The 23,653-nt window shown below is 40.1% G+C and overlaps 1 protein-coding gene across 3 annotated transcripts in view; it reads right to left on the bottom strand.

The window, feature by feature from the left end:
• Positions 1–23,653, bottom strand: part of LOC126203847 (hydroxyproline dehydrogenase-like) — a 176,674-nt gene that overhangs the window by 126,531 nt on the left and 26,490 nt on the right. For 2 of the 3 annotated variants that reach the window (XM_049938222.1, XM_049938223.1), the window contains exon 2: positions 3,078–3,267. In XM_049938222.1, coding sequence (XP_049794179.1) covers positions 3,078–3,245 — 168 coding nt within the window. In that variant the 5' untranslated portion in view covers positions 3,246–3,267. Of the gene's footprint in view, positions 1–3,077; positions 3,268–23,306; positions 23,405–23,653 lie in introns of all 3 variants that reach the window. The other variant, XM_049938221.1, reaches the window with a different exon arrangement.

The raw sequence follows: 23,653 nt of genomic DNA, 5'->3' as shown, positions 1-23,653 counted from the left end.
CCATGCCCGAGGCAGGATTCGAACCTGCGATCGTAGCGGTCGCGCGGTTCCAGACTGACGTGCCTAGAACCGCTCGGCCACACCGGCCGGCAACATTTTATCCTTGCTATCACCAGAATTGCAGAGCATATTTCAGTCAACATTGTTGAAACTTTTGTCTAAATGTACGGATGTTAAGGATGCAAGTTTATATTGCTTAACCCTTACAAGGTTAAAAGCTCTTTTCCATATATTTGAAAAATAAAAGGCCAGCACTGTCTTCCGTTATGTTCAATAATACACTTTCACCACCAAAATAATTTTGAGGTGACCAATTCTGAAAATCAGTGTGACACATGTGTTCCAGGAACCTAATTAGGTCCATACTTTTATGTGAATCTTGGACTTTCAGACTTAAATTTTTGTTTGCAGAGTGATTTTATCAGGATGTAAAATATAGAAAAAGTATTACAAATCAAAGGCAAAACTCATTTATTCTCATGACAGTTAAAAATGTGAAATATTGCACACAAATTTTCCACGTAAATATTGCAATGTGGGTTTGACATATCATATACCAATCTCTTCAACATTCTATGGAGTTTGCTGTTTATGTACAAACCAACAGAACTACTAGAGAGTGTAGTAATGTTTCAGGCCAATGTATATTATCTTAAAAAACACACTTAGTTACTTCAGACCTCTTTGATACAGAGAAGATGGTGATTTGATCTGATTTTCATGAAACAGATGCACTGTGCCAGTTATAAACATATACTAGCCAATTTAATCACTCACAGCCTTGTATATGTGCACCTAATGGTCCATTGTAATATTTTTTTTTATTTTTTTTTATTTTTTTTAATTTTTTTTTTTTTTTTTTTTTTTTTTTTTTTTGGAGTTTCAAAAGCTTCTCACTACATTGTAGCAGTAGACAGATATGGGATATAGACATCCTAACACTCAAAACTGTGTATCACTTTAGTGGGACGTATGTGTCCCATCAATCACAAAAGGGTTAACATATCTTCTAAGACGTAAATGTTGTGTGACTAGGGTCTCTCATTGGGTAGACTGTTTGCCAGGTGCAAGTCTTTCAATTTGATGCCTTTTTGGCTACTTGCACGAGAAAATCTCCGATTCAGCCGGGAATCGAACCCAGACCCTTAGGATTGACATTCTGTTGCGCTGACCACGTGGCTACCAAGGGCGGACATATTCTAAGGTAAGTTGTAGGGTCAGTATTGCCTCACATATTCCTACGTCTCTCTGGAACCCAAACTGATCTTCCTCAAGCTTGGCTTTTCTTTGTTTTATAAACAATGTTTATATAGGTTGCAGCTCTTTTTATGCCAGCTGTTAATCTCCTGGTTGTTAAAATATTGATACTATATAAAACTGCTTGACGATGAAATAGAGCACTTTAGACTACATGACTAATAAGTGATGACGGATGAGTGATGTCAATCTTTTCAGTGTTATGTTGACTGTCTAATCTTCGCAGATGTGTACACTTGGTGGCTAGACACTGTTTTCACACCACAAATAGTAGAAGACAATTAATTTCTTGTTAGTGCTTTTCATTGCTGTCTGTAAAGATGTAACTCTTATCATATTAAATAACAACAGTTAATGAATGCAAGGACATTTGGAATTGTTGCCCACAGTCTGAAGACTAACATTTGGAGCTAAGACAGTGTATGACACTTTTGTTAAGGAGAAAAATTAGTTTGATTGCACTTTGCTATTTGCAATTAATTAAAATGCTAAGCATTCATAATTTTTGTACTGATTTTTCATAAGCAAGTCTTAAAATATCTTGTAGGCTCATTCATAATGGCAAATGTTTTTTATGCTGCGTTGCAGCACACCATGTAACATTCTTTTGAACAGCTGAAGGGATAATGTTCTGATAAACAACATTAAGGTTTATTTTCCCCTTTGTGGTGGACTTGTACATAATACCCCCCTACTACCTTAATTTCATGCAAAGTTAAAATAAAAAATTCAGTGGGTGGCCAGATATTTAAATGGCAATGTGTGTTAAAGAGGCATGTGAGCACCTACACGTCAAGAGGCATTTTGGGAAGTGCCTTCTAGTACTGGACACACTGAGGTTGTGCCAAGACAAACACTGATTTAACTCATATAGGAAGCAATGCTTAAACATCAAGTTTGGTTACAAATTGTGAAAACCAGATACCGAGAAGTATACACTGTTGGTCCAAGTGTGTGAAACAGAAGCCATGTCAGACAATATTTTTAAGACAGACAGAAAGGAAACTGTCACTGATGAGTCATATTCAGGTCAACTGTTAACAAGCAGTATGATAGATACCACTGAGCTATTATAACAGCTACTGGTAAAATTTAGGTTGATGCTTGGTGAATTGCTTCTTAGCAAGGGCAGTGTTGATACCACCATATAATAAAGATTTGAATAAGTGGAAGATCTGTTCTCAAGTTATGTTACACAGATTGAGTAACAAGTAGAAATAAACAGGAATGCAAACTGCAGAGGATTTCATCAATACATCTGCAAGTTATCATCAAGGGAGGTGAAAAGCTTTGGTATCAATTTTTACCAAATATGTCAGAAAGTTCTCATCATCTCTACATCACATATTGATGGGCTTCTATAGACATATCAAATCAGTGTTTTAAGCACTTCCAAAAGAAGCAGTCACTGATAATTTCCAGTAGCCTTACAAATATTGATGAATATGTATTTAGTCAATAGAGATGACTTTGAAGATGTGTAAAGATATTTTCTCTTCTACTTTTTAATTTGTTTACTGGGTGTCATTCTTCAAACTTCTTGGCACACCTTGTATTTCCAATAAGAGACTAGTTTAGAGACAGCTAATGACAGCACCTCTCAACAATATTCCTTAGTGGATTAAACAGTCACACTTCCCAAACATTCAGCTTAAAATTGCCACAGGCAAAGGTGATCATTTTTATCAGCCTCTATGTTCTTAGTTTGATAAATCAGTGAAACAGCTTTTTTTCATGCATCTACACACAAATTATGCTGAACTTCAATTACAGAATATTAAAAGTGTACGCAGGATTTATAAAAAGTTCAATATACAAACCGGGAGACTGTTGTCTACCAGTCGATCAGAACCACACACTAGCAGGACACTAAGTGCTCGCAGGAGTTCCCAGTTAGTCTTATGGCTGAACACAGCATGATGATCATCGAAAGTAAGCTTCCCCAGTAGCTGCTTGGCTAACTGTGATAATCTGCCACTGACATGCATCTTCTACCCGGAGTGCAGTATGCTGAAAATAAAATTATAATATCAGCTGATTACATTAATTTGTTATTCATTCATTCATTAGTTAATTCATTCATTCATTCAGTCAATCACCATGTTCCATAGACCCCATGATGAAGGAAAACCTTTGGGGATATGGAACAAGTCAAGGTATACATTAATAATCTGTGTAATCAAGGTATATATTAATAATCTATATTCTAATGAGTAGTAAGTTTCAAGTGCAGATACACTGTCCAGTCACACTGTGGTCATATGTCAAAAGCCTGAACAACCACCTTTTGCAGTGTGGACCACTGTGAGACTTGCAGGAAGAGAGTCAATGAGGCTCTGGAAGTATCGCCAGGGATGTGGAGCCATGCTGACTCCAGTGCCGTGGCCAGCTGTGCTAGGTTTCTTGGCTGAGGGTCCGTGACTGGAACAGCCTGATCAAGGTGGCCCCACATATTCTCAGTTGAGTTTAAATCTGGGCACTTTGTTGGCCAGTGGAGTACAATAAACTCATCCTGGTGCTCTTTGGAACATGCTTGTTCACTGCGAGCAGTGTGACATGTTGCACTGTCTTGCTGGTAGGTATCAGCATTCTGAGGAAAAACAAACTACATGTGGGGTGGAAATGGTCTTCAAGGATAGACACATACCCGCTTTGATCCATTGTGCCTTCCAGAATGACGAGATCCTGCAGGAAATACCATGAAAACAGCCCCCAGACCATGACACTCTCACGTCCACCGTGGACCCTTGGCTTTCAAAAATTTCACGCCCTACTCACCAATGGTCACCTGTCTGTTGGAGCATAAAATCTGATCCATGTCACCCTCCTGACACACTGTATACACTGAAGAGCCAAAGGAACTGGTACACCCTCCTGACATTGTGTAGGGTCCCCGCAAGCACGCAGAAGTGCCGCAAAATGGTGTGGCAGGCAACAATGTCTAAAGTAGTGCTGGAGGGAATTGAAACCATGAATCCTGCAGGACTATCCATGAATCCATAAAAGTACAAGGGGGTGGGGTTTCTTTTCTGAACTGCATGTTGTAAGGCATCCCAGATATGCTCAGTAATGTTCACGTCTGGGCAGTCTGGTGGTGAGCAGATGTGTTTAAACTCACAAGAGTGTTCCTGGACATGTGGGGTGCCACATTGTATTGCTGGAATTGCACAAGTCCATTGGAAGGTGCAATGGACATGAATGGATGCAGGTGATCAGACAGAATGCTTACATACAAGTCACCTGTCAAGAGTCGTATCTAACTTATCAGGGATCCCATATCACTCCAACCGCACATGCCCCATATAATTACAGAGCCTCCAACAGCTTGAGCAGTCCCCTGGTGACAAGCAGGATTCATGAGGTTGCCTCCATACCCCTACACATCCTCCCACTTGATGAAATTTGAAACGAGACTCATCCAACCCACCAACACGTTTCCAGTCATCAACACTCTAATGTTGGTGTTGACAGGCCCATGCAATGCATAAAGCGTTGTGTCATGCAGTCATAAAGGGTACATGAGTGGGTCTTTGGCTCCGAAAGCTCATATCGATGATGTTTCATTGAATAGTTCACATGCTACCACCTGTTGATGGCCCAGCACTGAAATCTGGAGCAATTTGTGTAAGGGTTGCACTTCTGTCATGTTGAATGATTGAGGCGTTGAGATCAGAAAAGGGACCTGTCATCATTTTTGGGGTGTATGAGTTATTACTGTAGTTGGCATTTTCACACGATTCCGCATGTGTTGGTTCTAAAATGGGACTTGTTCAGTGTTTTCTTCCCTGTCAAAACCAGTGTTGAAATTATGTTTCGTGCAGAAAGAGGACTTGTCACAGAGACAAGTCCCTATATTGCACGAAAGAACGTGAGGCGTGAGGGCAGCACTGTAACGGTTTGCAGCAATCAGCTGTGAGATTTCAAAACGGCTTTGGTGATGGAACCATCAGATGAGTCCCAAGATGATTTACATGAATTTAGAAGGAAGAAAAGATGCCCCCAATTGTGGAAGAGGAATGTGATTAAACAAAAGAAGGTCAAGGGCACATTGTGAAAAAATTGTACAAGGAGAAGAGGTGGGAAAATCAGAAATGATCACATTCGATTTAATGCAGAACATGCCTGTTCCCCACATACTGATAACTGATATGTTCTATTTGCGGCAGCCATGGGTATTTGTATTTGGTATTCATAGATTTTCTGATAGCAAAGCTTTAATTTATGTTTGATGAAGTAACTGCTACGAAGGGCCCTAATGCAGTGGTTTCTCTTCTTATGGATTTCATAACTAAACCTGTGGCCTCTAGTGTGAAAATGTTGTATGGATTTTCAGATGCCTGTACAGGACAGAATAGGAATCACACCATGGTTCAATTTTGGTACACTTTAGTTCATAATGGTAGATTTTCCAACGTTTTCCACATGTTCCCAACCCGTGGGCATTCCTACAATGCCTATGATAGGGACTTTACAAGTCTGGAATTACAGAAAAGGTAAACAGGACACAGTGTATACTCCCCACCTATGGTTCACAGTACTACAGAAAGCAAGGAAAAGCATACATATTGAACTATGCACACAGGACACATTTCTTGACTATCAGAAACATCTAGATTCATTTTTTAAGAAGTCTGCAACTGTGAAAGGAGAAAAATGGGCTGTTACACGTTACAAACAATTTAAGTACACTGACCAATCAAAATGTGTCTCTGTTTCACCCAATAGCAGTGGAATGGTGAAATATGATTTTCGTCTGGTTAAGGCTGGGACAGTCCCTCATTTCCATAATGTGCCGAGAGCATACATGGACGTCATTCCACTGAAACATGAGAAACTGAAGGATATTACACGCTCTTTGCAGTTTCATGAGTATTTTGATAGCCTTCTAAAGCAATGCGACATTAATAAAGTGATTGGTCGAGAGGACGCCAATGATCTGGAAGTGAAGTTTGGGACAGTGACCAAGAGTGACAAATTTATGAACACATATCTCTGTCGATATAAAAGGGGTTATTTAATAAGTAAATCATGTGGAATTAACTCTCCAATGTTACATGTGTATGACCATGTTGAAATGATTAAAACTAATATTTTGCTTGTAGATGTGGTATTTTGTTTCACTATACAACATTTCAGTACAATGACTGTTGTTTAAATCAAAAAGGGGATATGTCAGTCATTTTCTATTACCATTTTCTATTAGTTGCCTTCATCCTATGATTACAGATTGTTAGTATAACATTGTATTCTTCCTCATGAGTCTGTGGGACTAACTATAAGGTTTGGGAATAACACTATTCAGAGTTATACAGTTTTTTCAATGTATCTCAGAACATCAGTTGAGTGACATATCCCCTTTTTGATTTCAATGCCTCAGTTCTCTTCAGTCGTTGTTGGTCCTGTTCTAGCAGGATCTTTTTTCCAGCCACAGTGATGTTGGAGGTTTGATGTTTTACCATATTCCTGATATTCACAGTACACTCGCAAAATGGTCGTACGGGAAAATCTCCACTTCATCACTACCTTGGATATGCTGTGTTACATCGCTCATGCACTGACTATAACACCACGTTCAAACTCAGTTAAATCTTGATAACCTCCCATTGTAGTAGCAGTAACCAATGTAACAACTGTGCCAGACACTTGTCTTTTATGGACTGCAGTGTTGTGTTCTGCCTGTTTACATACCTCTGTGTTTGAATACGCATGGCTATACCCAGTGCTTTTTTTCTAAAAAAAAAGTTTGAGGGTACTCCGACAATGGATATAATGCAGCGAAAATTACTTATAACTGAAGCATGGGATACCACCCATCTGCTTTCAGCCATGACGTCATCAACATGTCGAACTACAAAAAAAAAAAAATGGTATCGGACTCTTCAGTTGACTTCACGCAAAGAAACCATTTCTTCTTTTCTGGAACCACCTGAAGATGACACAGATACTGTAGCCCAAAGCTGTGCAATTTTCATGCCTTGTTTATTTCTTTCTATGCCTAAACTTCCTACTTCTTTGCAAATTCTGCAGCCAAGTTTTTTACTTGAAATCATAAAGGATCATGGTAGCAGGACTGTAGAGACATCTATCGGTAGCTCGGCGTTTGAGCGTATGCATATCCGTTTAGCACTACCATCACCCACTATTAGCGGGCGACAGCACTACATGCTTGTCGAACTGACTGCCAGCGATTCAGTTGTCGAGAACGGTTGCTGCAGCTTCAAAATGCTTGAAACAGTCAATGACATTGCTTTTCCCATCAAAAACTGCAATTAGCAACATGAAAAAATGAAATACAAAAATTATATCCGTGAAATAAATCTTTGGCACTCTCAGCATCGTAAAAGAATTACTTTGTCGACGAAAAAGTTTAGGGGTATGCATCCCCCAGCGTTCCCCCAGAAAAACAGCACTGGCTATACCAATTTCTTTGGCACTTCAGTCTATATCCTCCACTGCTCGTGCTGCCGCCTGCCATCTGTGAGAGGTTATTACACATTGACATTGAATGTAGGTGGTGGTCATATTAATGTGACAAGACTGTGTATATTTATTCTGCAGCTTTGTCTTTTGGACAAATTTAGCCCAAAAAGGCATAATGAACACACTGAATATTACTGGAAAAGGATAGATACTTCTTTTTCAGACTGGATTCCACTGGCACTTAGTCATAAGTTGCCCCTTTCCAGAAGCATTTAAACGCAAATCATGACATGTATGATGTGACTAAGTGATAAGTTATGCATGTGGGGGTTTCAATGCAAAAGTGATGAAAAATCCAAGAAAAATTTTTAAACAGGAAATTTTTGATACGAACGAGAAATGACAGAGGTAATATATTATGGTTATTATTATTATTATTATTATTTAGACTGATGCAGGACCACCCACATTTTGCCAAGATTTCTGTGAGTACACTGCAGAAATTTCACTGGGAAGCCATTACACATCCTCTATATGGTCCTGATCTCCCCCCCCCCCCCCCCAAGCAATTTCCATGTTTTTGGAACCCTGGAGAAAAACATTCATGACTGTCAGTTTGCTTTGGACAGAGAGGTGCATGCCTGAGTACAATCATGGTTCCACAGGCAATTGTAAACATTTCTACATAAAGGCACTAACCATCTTGTTTCACAGTTGGACAAATGTGTCAGTAGTTAAGGCAATTCCTTTTGAAATAATTAACAGTTTATGTACATTTTTCCACCTCTCTTATTTTCATTTGACTGTCCCTTATATTGACATGTGAGTTAGGGGGTGGCTCATTATCTGTAGGAGTATAAGGTGTTAAGTATGTGTAGCAGCTCAGGAAGTGAAGCTCAGTACAGTAAGAAGTATAATGATCTTGTTTAAGTTAAGTGTCATTTTCAGAATTTTATTTTGGTTTGCTGTTTTGTTATATTTATTGAACAGAGTTTTCATGTTGCCAGAGTCTAAGAATTGTAGGAAATGTATGTTCGTTTGCACTGTTGGGAACAGACACAACATATTTTGTGGTTTGTTTAGTGCTGAATATGGCTTGGTAAGTAAGCATGTAAAAATAGAGGGAAGTGTTAGGATAATAGTACATTTAAATGTTACCATTTTGTTTTTTCTCATCATTTTTTGTTGTTCATATAGCTGGTATAGGGTTAATCATGTCATTTACAGCACCTCAGTGGGCTATTCAGGATAAAACATTATGAATTTTAGCAGCTGAAGTAGCTTGGTTGCAAGCTGACTATGCATTTATGTTTAAGGAAATAAAGGCTGAAGAAAGGAACAGAGCTTCATGCAGGAGAGCTACTCTACAGTATGTGAAAGAGAAGCAGAAGACATTTTATGACTGGGTAGGTAGAAAGAAGCACAATTTGCTAGGAGTAAGGAATAACAGGATTTTGTGGAAATTAAGGAAGAAGAAGGACGCAGAAAGTAAGGAGAGAGAAGTTGCAGAGAGCAGTAATGTTGTAGAAGTTAAGGAGAGTAATCAGTTCCGAATCTTGTGAAAATACGGAGGCTGAAGTAGCTGTCATACTAGATGAAGTAAGTTGGGCTATACCAAAGTAAAGAAGTATGAAGATAGCAACATGGGTGATTTAAGTGCAGTAGTATTTACCCCATTGCACGATAATGGGTGTTGTTTCCAGGCTGGAGAGTCTGGGCCAGGTCTATAGGAAAGTACATGTGATGATGATTTTTGTGTCATGCAGAGTGGAGCTACAGGCAGTAATGTTTTTGTAAATACTACAGAGAATTCATAGATGCTTTTTATTGTTGCTGATTGTTTTGCAGATGTTATAAGTAGTAAAGTAATACATACAGACAAGTTTATTTCTGAAGGACACAGATTAGCCACCACTAGATGCGGCTTTGTCTCCTTAGAAGCAAAAAAGGGGTAGGAGAAAAAGGAGGAAATGTGTTTTTAAGGGAAAAGTTTGGGCCAACATGGCAGAATCCTTCAAGGAATGTGAGCCTGATGATCAGAAGGTTATGGCAGTACAAGCACTAGGTCACAGCCTCACAGAGTGGCAGACAGCACAGGCTGCTGATTCAAACAGTGAGCTTCTGGGATAGATTTTTGGCTCAAGCATCATGCCAAAACTGACATTCTGTGAAACACAGTGGAACCTAAGGGAAATTGTTGTGTCAGGGGAAGCTATTCACAGTGAAATACTGTCACAAGACTCATTTATGTTAAGGAATAATCAGTTGAACTGCATATAAACTCACTAAGGCTTAATTTGCATGATGTAATCTTGCATAACATCGGAATGTTGCTTTGGGTTAGTGGGGTTACAGGAAAGCCTAGCACTATGAGAGGAGTTCAGTCTGTGATTAGCACTACAGCAGGGAAGTAAGTAGAATTACCTTTCAGTGTATTTTTTTGTGGTAGTGCTGTATGTGGTTAATATGCGAACACAATTTTAGGGGTATATTTTCTGGGGAAACATAAGGGCAACTTTGGTCATAGAAAGTAAGTTTCAAATGTTGCGCCAAAACAGTGAGCAAAGAAGCCATCAGATAGTTGAATAGAAATGCCAGACATAATAGATTAATGAAGTTGAACCATTTACTGTTAAGAATGATTTGTTAAGGATAATTTGTTAAGAGAGGCAGAACTACAAGTACACTGGTCTACCTGTGGAGTACAGGATGTGATTAAATAAGAAACAATGTGTTACAATAATTCATAAAAGAGAAAGGTATTTCTAATGTTTTATTAGTTTGTTCTATATTTATTGTGAACAATGGTAAGAGTATGTGCATCCATGAAATATAAAGCATAATATGTGCATCCATGAACATAATGGAGACTATGTAAAGAAACACCATAAGTAGCTTGCAGACCAACTTCATAAAGAAAATGCTGTTTTTAACATAAAAGAATCAAAAAATAAATGTACAAACTTGTGTATCCAATTTACAGAATACCACAGATGATGCTTTGTAAATAAAAGTGAAACGAGTCTGGTGTAGTTCTTTTTAATTACATTGCAGTCAGCTCAAGACAGACAACTTATAATAACAGATGAAATAAATGTCCATTATAATTATCCGGGCTGTTATGCCGTGGTCGGTTGATGAATTCTGTGTCGATTCCCAACATTTTGTCTCCGACTGCGGGAGACATCTTCAAGGGGGTCCATAGCTCGATGGAAGGTCCAACACACCCACTGGCTCGCTAGTAGTAACGAGCCAGTGGGTGTGTTGGACCTTCCACCAAGCTACGGACCCCCTTGAAGATGTCTCCCGCAGTCGGAGACGAAACGTTGGGAATCGACACAGAATTCATCAACCGACCACGGCATAACAGCCCGGATACTTATAATGGATATGATATTTCTGGCCGTGAAAGTCTACATTTTAGTATCAGATGAAATAAAGTTATACAGTGAATGATGGTTCAGATTCTTCTCTTGTATAAAACCATACCGATGGGATTAATGACACAGTGCTCTGAATGACTTTTTGTGTAATTACTAATAAGGCTTTTAAATAGTTTATGGCATGCTGAGTAGCTGCCAGTGGTGTGCTGACTAGTGGGAGACAGTGTAACATTTGTATTCTGTTTTGTGTAATGTACAGAACCTGTTAAACTAATGTACTGTTAAGGGATAACGAATGCAAGGGGAGAGTTTGGTAACATTACCCTGCTAGTTTATGAGTAATCACTTATTTCATGTCGTATGTAAATGAAAGCCAGTGGACTAAAGTTGTGGGCTTAATATGCTGTCAACAAACCTTGTGATTCAGCCTGAGTTGAATTAAGAAAATGTACTGCACATCACTGTCATTGTGAAAATGTGTGCTGAGTCTTTACACAGTTATCCAGAGGTAAGATCCATGGACTGGATCTACTGTGGGAGGGAGGGCCTGTAGCACTGCCACTAATTTTCAGCACTATTAAGTAAAATAGCAGCTCTGTGGCTGCTTCACTTGCGGGCTGCAGATGCCAATGGATGCAGAGAAGAGCAAAACTCCATTGCATCAGACGCAGTGGTATCCCCAGCCAATTTCCACATTGTGTGCCAGGGGTCGTCGCTTGCAGTACTGATGATGCAACAGAATGGCAGGCTGGCCATGGCAGTGGCAGGCAATTTGCCACACCTCCAGACTGCTGAACTGTATTGGTGTCTGTGATTAGAGGCAATGCCTTCTCAGCACAACTGGGCACTGAACCTGCATAAATACCCACCATTTTCAGTAGAGACATTTGCAATCTGGCAGAACGTACTAAGAATTGTGGTCCACATCAGCTGATGGGGCAACATGGTTTTGCAAGCTGCCACCACAAGTCACAGATGCCACCACTGGTGACCTGTCTACTGCTTGCAAGCACACTCCTGTGGGCTTGGAACCTTCCCACTGGTGGCTTCCTCAGGCTCACTTCAGCTGCAGTTGGACTTCTGTTGTGAAGGGCAGGTGTTCATAAACGCAGGGTGATGCACTCTCCCATCTGCCTGTATGTATGCAGGTAAACTGACATTGCATGCCTCCACTTGCAAGGGTGGACATCACTACTGGAAGCTGTCTTCTACTACAAGAACTGTGGTGGTCTTCCATATCTGCAGCCACTTTTGGCCCTGAATTGCAGAGTTGCACTGAGATGGTGCATGTGGTACCACAGGTATCCCACCGTGCCATAGAAAGTTGAGCTGCGCCACATGTTATGACTTCAACTCCTGTTAATAACTGTCTTTTTATCTGTTTTGCTTTGCTTGTTTTTATTGTACATTATTCAAATGGTATACATGTAAAAGGTTTTTGAATATTCCAAAACATCAATAAAATTGTTTAACACTAAGATTCATTATTCAGGATAATATTTTTGATGTGCTGATTCTAATATTGCACTCAGTCTACTAGGAAATCTGTTAATTAAAAGTTATACCTAAATGAAAATTCCACCTCATTAGGGGACTGATGACCTTCGCTGTTTAGTCCCCCTTAAACCTCCCAACAACCACCACCACCACCTCATTACATAATAAAAAAAGCCTGGTGAGGTAGAATGCATTTCTAGGCATGGTGACATCACTAGCTGTAAAGATTGGCCATTAAACTTTCAAGTAGCATATTTCAAATTCTTTGAAACTAATTAATTTACGAGATAATTAAGATCCACCTTCAGAAGTAGCTACATTTTCAATTGCAGATTTTGCCTCTAAGCTTGTTAAATTCTGATGTTCACCATTATAATTTGTAGACCTAAATTTTATTCATATGATGATGTGCTTCATTGATTAATTAAGATTTTTGCATAATTTACTGTAATTTTCAGTTGGCATTTGCATTTGTAAGTTGGGTATTCCTAATGCAGATGCATAAAATGTGTCCATAAACTTTTATAATTTTTTTAAATAGTCAGACATCACCCAAAGCCATCAGTCTGCACCCAATTCCACTGGAGCTTACAAACAAATAATACCTTTGTGATGGTTTGATTCCGGCACTGGTGGCTGCCACTTTGAATTCCTGCTGAGTGGTGCCTCCAGTGGCTGCAAGTACTGAGAGGGAACTCTGGGATTGGTGGTATCCATGCTGCTGGTGGCATGTGGGCAGAACCTTCAGGATGGGGACAACGAAAACTTCTCACTGTGACAGAGACAGCTGATGAAGAGTGGCTGCAGTCATTGCCCTGGTGATACATTGGACTGGTTGAAGCACATGGTCATCAAACGGAGGCTACGAGCCTTAGTTGGATAGGTGGATATGAAGAATTCTATGAAGGGGACCACTGGAACTGCTGCATATTGCCATTTGCCAAATTGTGGACCTTGAGCAACATTAAACAGCCTAAAAAAAGGGTGATGTTTGTTGAGATGACCATTTGTAACTGTTAGCCTATGCGGATTAGTGTGGCTGTTACAACTTGTAAAGTCACGTTTTTTTTTTTTACTGCTCATACAACTGAATAACTTTGTTGGTTGTAATGAAGTATGTTATTTGTGTACATTGTGGTTATTGTATTGAGTCCACATGGTTTTGGATGTGCATGCTTGCCTTGACAAGGACCATATTTGTTACATTACATTGAGTGTGGCGTATCCTGTTATTCATTTGATTATTGTTGAAAAAGGTGTCATTCACATTCTGGAAGGAGGGCTGTATGTGAGTAATGTTAACATATGAGCTATCAACTCAGTGTAGTAATGGAAATGCAGGACAGTGAACTTAGTGCATAAATTTAAATCTTTCTTGTTAGTTGGTAGTGAGATTTGTGCAATTTCTGTCTGCCATGTTAGTTGATTGAATTTGTTTTTTAATGTAAAGATTATCTCTGGGCCCTTTTAAAACTATTTATTCTCACTGCAAGAAGATGAACCCAGTAGATAATTTGAAAGTTGTTTTGGTTGATTCCAAGTGTGTTTATGTCATGCTGGTTCATTAGCTGCTGTCTTAATATTAGTTGTTTAGCTATTTATTAAGGGTAAAAGGGGAATGAAGATTTAAATTCAAATTTTCCCACTCATTGATCTTAAACATTGTATTAAAAAAATTAGGAACATTGTATGATAAAATTGTTTTGTTGATTCTCTTGTAAGGCTAATGGGAGTTCACCTCTTGAGTTTTCTGTTTAAATATTCTTGTGCAATAAAACTAAGAAATTTTGTTCATTGGAATGTGATTATGTATGCCTGTAAACCCCAGCACCACAATGTGGTTGTGGTGGATTGTGGATGGTGTGCATAATTGCATTCAGTAGGGTTAAAAAAGTTGTATTGCTGTTAGGGATGGCGATGCTGCCAGGAGCACAGCTGAGTTAGCACAGTGGATGAAGGAGGTAATCAATAAGCCTGTCACCGCACTGGACTTGCAGCCAGACCAGGTGAGTGATGTCATCACCAGCATTCAGTGTGTGTTAGCAGAGATTAGCTTGTTAGTGTCCTTTTTTGAAACTGGGGAGCCTTCATGCTTGCCGGTTAGTAGAATTAGAGTGCATGTGGTGCACTATGCTAATAGAGTTCAGAATTTGCACAGTGTCATGCCCATGGATGTGCTCTGTGAACAGTTGCAGGACTCAGTTAAGGAAATAGCTGCGAGAATGCAGGGTCTAAGTAGTTGTGATAGTGAGTTTTCAATAAACAACCCAACCCGCTGAAAGGAATGTAGCGAGGATGTTGAGCAGTGCCTGTACTTTTTATTAGTACTGCAGGATCATGGGGAGATATTTGGTTTAGCTGACCTGCAACTTTATCAGATACTGCGTCCTATGGTTTAGGGCCATTTTGTAAGCACTGGTAGGGAAGTGGTATCGAGAATCAGTCTAGAGTGCTTACTATTGAGGGATTTAAGGATGGTTGTGATTTTAGTTATCTGTCCCTTGAGCAGGCAGGGGGTTATGCCATTTGTGTAATGAATTTGGCAATGTATTGATGATCGTTTGGGTACAGTGAAAGGGGAGGAGAACAAACTTGAGGTTACTGACAACATACCAGTATGGCACCCACCGTATCATCTCTCTCCACCTCATATTAAGTATCTCAAGATACTCATAGACGAAATGTTGATATAGGGGGTTGTAAGGATGTCTACATCAACCTATGCATCCCCATATTTGTGGTACTTAAGGAAAAGGATGGGGTATGCCCAGTAGTGGATTATAGAGCCTTGAATAAGAAGGTAGTTCTGCAGTCAATACCATTAGTTGATCTGCATATGGGTTTTGGCTGGTTTAAGAATGCCAAGATTTTTACAGCTCTCACACATAATCAGGCCTATTATCGGGTTCCATTAGCCAAAGAATCAAAACCCGTGACACCTTTCATTACTCACTGGAATCTCTGAGTACAACAGTGCTGTTTGGACTTTCCACCGGTGCCACAGTCCTGTCTAGAATTTTAGATAATATTTTTTATGGGTTAAAATTTAGACGTATTTATCATTACCTTGATGACCTAGTGATCATTAGTGAGAATTTCAAACAACATCTTGAGCATATTAGAGAGGTTTTGGAGTGTTTTAAGAAGGCCAGGTTCACTGTTAAGCTTGGCAAAGCTAAGTTTCCCCAACCTGAAATTTCCTTTTTAGGACACCTAGGGGGCAAGGTAGACCAAAGCCATACTGACGGCCATCCGTCATTTCATCCTCCAAAGACTACAAAAGGGGTGGTACATTATATACACACAAAAAAAAGTTTTCCATCGCCTCGGTTCCGAGACTTCTGGAACACGTATAGAAAACTGGAATAGAGATCAACATAGTCATTTCCACCATTTTTATTGCTCATGAAAACCACACATTGCTTGTTGTAACACCATACAGCGAGATCTTCAGGGGTGGTGGCCCATATTGCTTTACACACCGGTACCTCTAATACACAGTAGCACATCCTCTTGCATTCATGCATGCCTGTATTTTTCGTGGGATACTATTCACAAGTTCATCAAGGCACTGATGGTCCAGATAGTCCCACTCCTCAATGGAGATTCAGGGTAGATCCCTCAGAGTGGTTGATAGGTCACGTCATCCATAAGCAGTTTTTTTTAATCTATCCCAGGTATATTCGGGGGGGGGGGGGGGGGGGCTTCATGTCTGGAGAACATGCTGGCCTCTCTAGTCAAGTGGTGTCTTAATCCTGAAGGAAGTCATTCACAAGATGTGCATGACGGGGGCACAAATTGTCATCCATGAAGATGAATGCCTCACCAATCTGATATGGATGCACTATTGGTCGGAGGATGGCATTCACGTATCGTACAGCTGTTACAGCGCCTTCCATGATCACCAGCGGTAAACGTCAACCCCACATCATGCTCCCCCAAAACAGCAGGGAACCTCTACCTTACTACACTCTCTGGACAGTGTGTGTAAGGGATTCAGCCTTACCAGGTTGCCTCCAAACATGTCCCTGACGATTGTCTGGTTGAAGGCATATGCGATGCTCATCGGCGGAGAGAACACGATACCAATCCTGAGTGGTCCATTCGGCATGTTGCTGGGCCCATCTGTACCACGCTGCATGGTGTTGTGGTTGCAAAGATGGACCTTGCCATGGATGTCGGGAGTGAAGTTGCACATCATGCAGCCTACTGTGCACAGTTTGAGTCATAACACAACATTCTGTGCCTGCGCAAAAAGCATTATTCAATATGTTGGCGTTGCTGTCAGGGTTCCTCTGAGCCATAATCCATAGGCGACAGGTAGTGGTCATCCACTGCAGTAGTGACCCTTGGGCGGCCTGAGCTAGGCATGTCATCGACAGTTCCAGTCTCTCTGTATCTCATCTGTGTCCGAACAACATTGCTTTGGTTCACTCTGAGACGCCTGGACACTTCCCTTGCTGAGAGCCCTTCCTGGCACAAAGTAACAACGTCTATCTTCAGGAGTTCTGGGAAGTGGGGTGATGCAAAACTTTTTTTGATGTGTGTATTAGGATGCTAAATCTTCTTGGGAAATTCATACCTAACTTTGCCCAGTTAGCAGCTCCCTTAAATGATTTTAGGAAGAAAATTTGAGTGGAACCCATACCAAGAAGCCACATTTGAGGTGCTGAAGACTGTTTTGGTGAGCACTCTGATGTTGGCAATGCCTTACGTTAAAAACGAGTTCTTAGTGCTGACTGATGCCTCGATGTTAGGTGTCACAGCTATTCTTTTGCAGGAGGAGGATGAGGGGTGCCACACTATTGTGTATGCTTCACGTGCCCTCTCCTCACTAGAAATGAAGTGATCCATGTATGAGCTGGAGGCACTGGCAGTGTTATTCACATTTGAAAAATTTAGAATCTGTCTTTAACACTGTCCATTCATGTTAGAAATGGATAACCAGGCCCTTAGCTGGGTGCTGGCAAGACCGAGGTGTACCAGGCACATTGCTGGTTGGGCAATGAGAATGTTGGTGTTCCAGTTCAAAGTAAGGCAAAGTAAGGCCCATAAGAGGCACAGAGAATATCATTAGAGAGAGTCTGAGCAGAATGTTTTGAGATGAGCAAGATCGGCTCCTGGTTGAGGAAGTAGGTGAATCAAATGCATCAGGTGGCTTAGATCATGTAATTTGTCCGATCTTAAGTGGTTGTCTGCTTCTCTTTAAAGACACAGACAGACTACAGGATATTGAGCTACAGTTACCAGAGTTGAAGGAGAGAATTAGGAAAGGTGACTCAAATAAGCCATATTATCTGAAAGGGAATGTTCTGTGTCACATGGTGCGAGGGAGTGACCATAAAATTGTCTTTCTCAAGAATTTGGTACCTTTGGTTTTTAAGTACCTTCAAGAAAGCCTGGTGGGTGATCATCTGGGTGTTTTCAAGACCAGTATGGAGATAAGGGAGCATTTTATTTGGAAATCTATGGATAAAGAGATGAGTTTCTGGTGGCAAGTTGTAGAAGTGTGCCATTAGCAAACCAGCATTGAATACCCACTCAGGGTTCCTGACATCTGATGTGGTGAATCAGCCTGTGGAGAGGTACATGTGGGGCCATTCCTGTGCTCACGAGGTGGGAACCACTACACGCTTGTATGCATGTGCACATTTTTGTGTTTTTGTTGGTTAATCCCGATGCATGGTATGACATCCCAGATTACTATCAGATGCCTTCAGGTGATATTTGGGACCTTTGGGCATATGTAGTGAATTAGTTATGGACAATGCTCCTAAATTTACTTCAGAGGCCTTCTGCAGTTTCTACTTTGAGAGTGGAAGTAGTCTCACTGTTACAATGGTGTACTATCCTAATCCGTCATTTGCCAAGAGAGTAACCTGAAACTTGTGGGCGGCCATTATTGCCTCAATCATGCAGACCATACCCGGTGGGGCAGCTTACTGCCCCAAATGGGGTATGCTTTTAATACACGAGCCTCACAAGCAAACTCTGATGGCCATGAAGTTTGTGTTTTAGCCCAATTCTCCATTATCTAATTTGTGGGCATTGGATGACCTACTGCCAGAGAAAGTTGCCTCTGCATGAATACGGGCAAACTGGAAGTGTGCCAAGAGAAATCCTGAGGTACACATGAGAGGTTAGAATGCTGCTATAATGCTGGGAGACGGCCAGTCTCATTAAGGCTGGGTGACAAGATTTAGATTAAAAACTTTGTGGCAGTGAGTTGGGAGGCAGATAAGGTGGTGGGGAAACTCTTACCCAGATTTGAGGGCCCTGTCCAGATCCTTTGCTCTGAAACACTTGTCACCTTGCTCATTAAAAACTCACAGACCTAGCAAATTTTTAGGGTGTATGTTTTTAAAATTAAACCTTTTGAAGATGGTGATGCACCAGTAATAGCTAGTTTATTTAATGTTATACTCACTGTGAAGCTTTTTAAAAAATGCTACAACGTGACTAATGCCAGTGTACGAGTTTCATCATTCTGCATGACCTGGATGTGTGGTGTAAGGAGGGGGGAGGGTGCGATGGTTTGATTCCGGTGCCAGTAGGGTGCCACTTGAATTCCCACTGAGTGGTGCCTCCAGTGGCCATAATGCCTGAGAGGGCACTCCAGGACTGGTCACATCTGTGCTGGTGGCAGTGTGCGGGCAGAGCCTTCCAGAGGGGTATGATGAAAACTTCTCACTCTGACAGAGATGCCTGATAAAGAGTGGCTGCAGTCTGTGCCCTGGTGATCCATTGGACTGGTCAGGGCACATGATCAGAAGATTTCAAGCTGCTGCTGGATTGAGTGGATATGAAAAATTCTATGTAGGGCCCCGTTGGAACTTCTGCATACTGCCTTTCGTCAAATTGTGGACTCTGACCAACACTAAACAGCCACATAAAGTCTATGTGGATTTGGAGGCTTTAACAGATTGAAAAGACGCATTTAGTGCTCACACGATTGGATGACTTAGTTGGTTGCAATGAAGTACCTTACTGGAGCACATTGTGGTTATTGTATTGAGTCCATGTGGTTTTGGATGCAACTGCTTATACTGACAAGAACTATATTTGTTACATTATATTGAGTATGGAGTATCCTGTTATTCATTTGATTATTGTTGAGAAAGGTGGTGTTCACATTTTGGAACGACAGCTGTATATGAGTAATGTTAATGTGTGAGCTATTATCATTTCAGTGTAGTAATGGACTTGCCTATTGTGTAAGGATTACCTGTGGCCATTTTAATATTATTCATTCTGAAAAGCGGGATGGTGAACCCAATGTGTAAATTTAAATCTTTCTTATTTTCAGCCATAATGGCTATGTTTGTGGACCGTGACTGTATGGGATAATTATTTATTTCAAGTTTCCGCTACCAGAAACTTTGACTGGTAGCAGAAACTTGAAGTAAATAATTAAATCTTTCTTGTTAACTGCTAGTGAGATTTTTGCAATTTCTGTCTGGCATGTTAGTTGATTGGATTTGTTTTTTATATAAAGATTATCTGTGGACCCTTTTAAAACTGTTTATCCTAACTGCAGGAAGGTGAATCCAGTACATGATTTGAAAGGTTGGTCTAAGTACATTTATGTCATGCTGGTTCATTGATTGCTGTCTTAATCCGCTCATTGATCTTAAAAGTGGTGTTAAAAGAAATTGTGTGATAAAATTGTTTTATTGGTTCTCTTGTATGACTAACTGGGGGTTCACTTCTTGAGTTTTCTGTTTAAATATTTGTGTGTAGCAAAAGCATGAAACTTTGTTTGTTGGAATGTCATCATGTATGCCTGTAAAACCCAGCATCACCACTCCATTGGTAAGTCACAACCTATGTTGAATGTGCTCCTCGTGTTCACGAATATTCTTGTATCAGCATCCAAAAAAACTCAGTGATGCTGATGTTTTCTGTAACTCACGTTAATGAATATTTTCACTGAATTGTGTTGTGGTTGGTAGGAGGCTTGAACTATCATTGTCATTGGAATGAGTAATTGTTGAGAAAGAGGTGACTTTAATTAATGGCTGATCTAAGCAAACTGTTGTAGTGTACTCCTAACTTGTGGATTACTGGGAGAGAATACTGTCATGAACTGTAATGTTTAGTGTAAACATAAAGTATGTTCTGTGTCACACTTAATTGCTTTGTTTAGTGATTGCTTAGAGCTACCATTGATTCTTGGGCAGTGTTTTATTAACTTGTGCTTCAACGACTTTATAATTTATTCAATGAACTATGCCACTGGCTCTTGTTTGTCTGTGAACTGCAACTTGGTTTATTTGCTATTAATCTTATGAAGTTGAAAAACTGGCCAACATGCCAACAACAGAACTTCATGGACAATAAATGTGTAGGAAGGTGAAATCAAAATTGTGGTGCTGTGTATATTATTGAGTAAGCACCATCCAGTACTCAATAATATTATCAGCTTCAAGATGATAGACTGACATGTTACTAAAGAAGTGATGGAAAAGAGACTGTGAAAATTAGGTTGGTGAACTTACACCATGTTGGCAGTCCTGCTCCACTGCTGATGTCAAGCTGGCCACTGGTCAGCCATTGCATCAGAAACTGCCGTCCATATTGCTGTTAATGCATGCCAACAGGACACAACTACTATGGAACAATGCTTTGAATGTTGTACCTTGTTTTCTAATAAAAATATGTTACTGTTAATGCTCCTGTTTTCCTGAGCCACCAGTGGTCAGCATCCTGATGTCAACCCACTGTCTCAACTCAACTCTGACACTGTAGAGACCACCCACCCAAGGCCTCTATAGCTTCAAAGAAATAGTGTTGATGGCACTGACAGTTTTATACCAAGTAAATAAGAGATGGCATAGAGCTCTCATGGTGCAAGGACACAGTTGGAAAAGCAACAAAAAAAAGAAAGCATACCATGTTTAAAGGGTTGCAGGATCTCCCAGATAAGATACTTGATACTTAGCACAGACTTCAATACGAGATGATTATAACAGATTTCACAGAGAAATTATGCCTGGAAACCTGGCAGGAAATCCAAAGAAATTCTGATCAAATGTAAAATGTAAGAGATGAATGTTTCATGTTGACTGCTCAGGCAACTGGAATCATTTCTTTTCACATGCGCAAAACAAATATATCTTCCTAGTGTTCTTAACATTTGTATTGACACCCCTAGACAGCTATGCTATATGTTCTCATAACCACTGATTCTTTATTGTACATTAACCAAACCAAAAATTTCATACATGTTTGCAAACATGAGATCCAACCCATTACCCTCATGTTTCATCTACGTGACAAAATGCTGAAGCTAATTTTCAGATAATGCGTGTAAAACAGTATCACATGAATCCTGTTCCTGCTAACTCCCATATTCACTTCAGTCTCCCACTTTATAGCTAGTTTAAATCTCCCTCTAATGATATAACTTGACCAGTGGATTGACTTGTGTTGTTCCAAACAGTCTTAAAAAATTTCTATGGGCTTGTTCACTCATAAACTGGATCTTCATTCAATGACAGCTACAATTCCTGTCAGATCTTTTGCCATTTGTCACTGACAAGTTGTGAAACTTGTGTCAGGTCTCTGTCAGTTAGGATCGTCCTATGGCCACTGCTATTATACCATTCTACATGGCTGTGAGAGGTATATTGTTGCTTGGAGACACTTTGGATAGTTTGTGTTGAAACACCAGCATATTGAACTACTTCATTTATGGTGTGGGGTCAGCACTTCCAAACAGTGTAGCTCCTTTCTACCATTTATACACGTCTCTGTGTTGACCCATTTTACTGTCCTGATTCCACACAGCCAACTGAAACATATACAGCAGTTCACTGTGTAATAAAACAGGGTCTGATGGAACCTTTTTCCCAACTAATGAAATATGTGATATCACCTAAATTCTGGACAGAGATGGTCTTATTGTCATTTACAGAGTACATAATCCATTACTATGGATGTTTGTGAATGTTTCTAATTCTTGAGTGTAATTTTGCCATTATTATATTTTTTGTGTACGCATCAGAAAGTTCACTTTATGCAAAGATGCACTTTGAAAATTAGTTTACAAAAATTTAACAGCAAATCCTGTTTAAACAGAACTAATGTGAAACTTCCTGGCAGATTAAAATTGTGTGCCCGACCGAGTCTCGAACTCGGGACCTTTGCCTTTCGCGGGCAAGCGCTCTACCATCTGAGCTACCGAAGCACGACTCACGCCCGGTCTCACAGCTTCACTTCTGCCAGTATCTCGTCTCCTACCTTCCAAACTTTACAGAAGCTCTCCTGCGAACCTTGCAGGACTAGCATTCCTGAAAGAATGGTAGAGCGCTTCCCTGCGAAAGGCAAAGGTCCCGAGTTCGAGTCTCGGTCGGGCACACAGTTTTAATCTGCCAGGAAGTTTCATATCAGCGCACACTCCGCTGCAGAGTGAAAATCTCATTCTGAGAACTAATGTGGTTCTGTTTATTAATAATTATTAATAATATTAATAGACTATTTCAACTGCAGATAAAACTTACATCACCATGTATATTTTTATATTTGAAATATCAACATGTAATCAATGTTGTAACATAACAGGAAGTTTCCAGTTTTAATATTTGCAAATGTTTTAACCTTTGTTGTCAAATCTTCATATAAATACAACAACTCAAGAAACGTTCTAAATTTGATGAATAATTTAAAAACACGAGTTACACTAACTTAGTGTCTCTAAAACTTTCTTGGATGACAAATGACAGTGCTGTGTTGGGTTGCACGACTCACATGTCTCTTCCAGTTGACTCGTACATTGTTTGTGCAGCTGATCCTCTTCTTTGGGTCATCAGCTAAGTCGCTCTCACCGTTTAATTCTTCTCCGAAGACTGTATCGGGTTAAAGGGAATAATATTAACCAGCTCTCTATTCTTGAAATAAACCATGTACTCATAGAATCTTTTCAGTTCAACAACAATATATTTTCAACTCTCATCCCCAAAGTAACAATTATTCTGTACAAGCTCCAGCAAGCCAACTGGTGCCAAGATAAATGTCAGAATCGACAAAACACCCATACAATTACATATGTGCTGCCTCATGCAGAGCCAAGACATGAAATAAGAGTCTCTATACAA

This window comes from Schistocerca nitens, chromosome 9 (assembly GCF_023898315.1).
Source record: "Schistocerca nitens isolate TAMUIC-IGC-003100 chromosome 9, iqSchNite1.1, whole genome shotgun sequence".
Lineage (NCBI taxonomy): Eukaryota > Metazoa > Arthropoda > Insecta > Orthoptera > Acrididae > Schistocerca > Schistocerca nitens.
The sequence above is the reverse complement of the archived record's forward strand: the minus strand, read 5'-3'. Positions and strand labels throughout refer to the sequence as shown.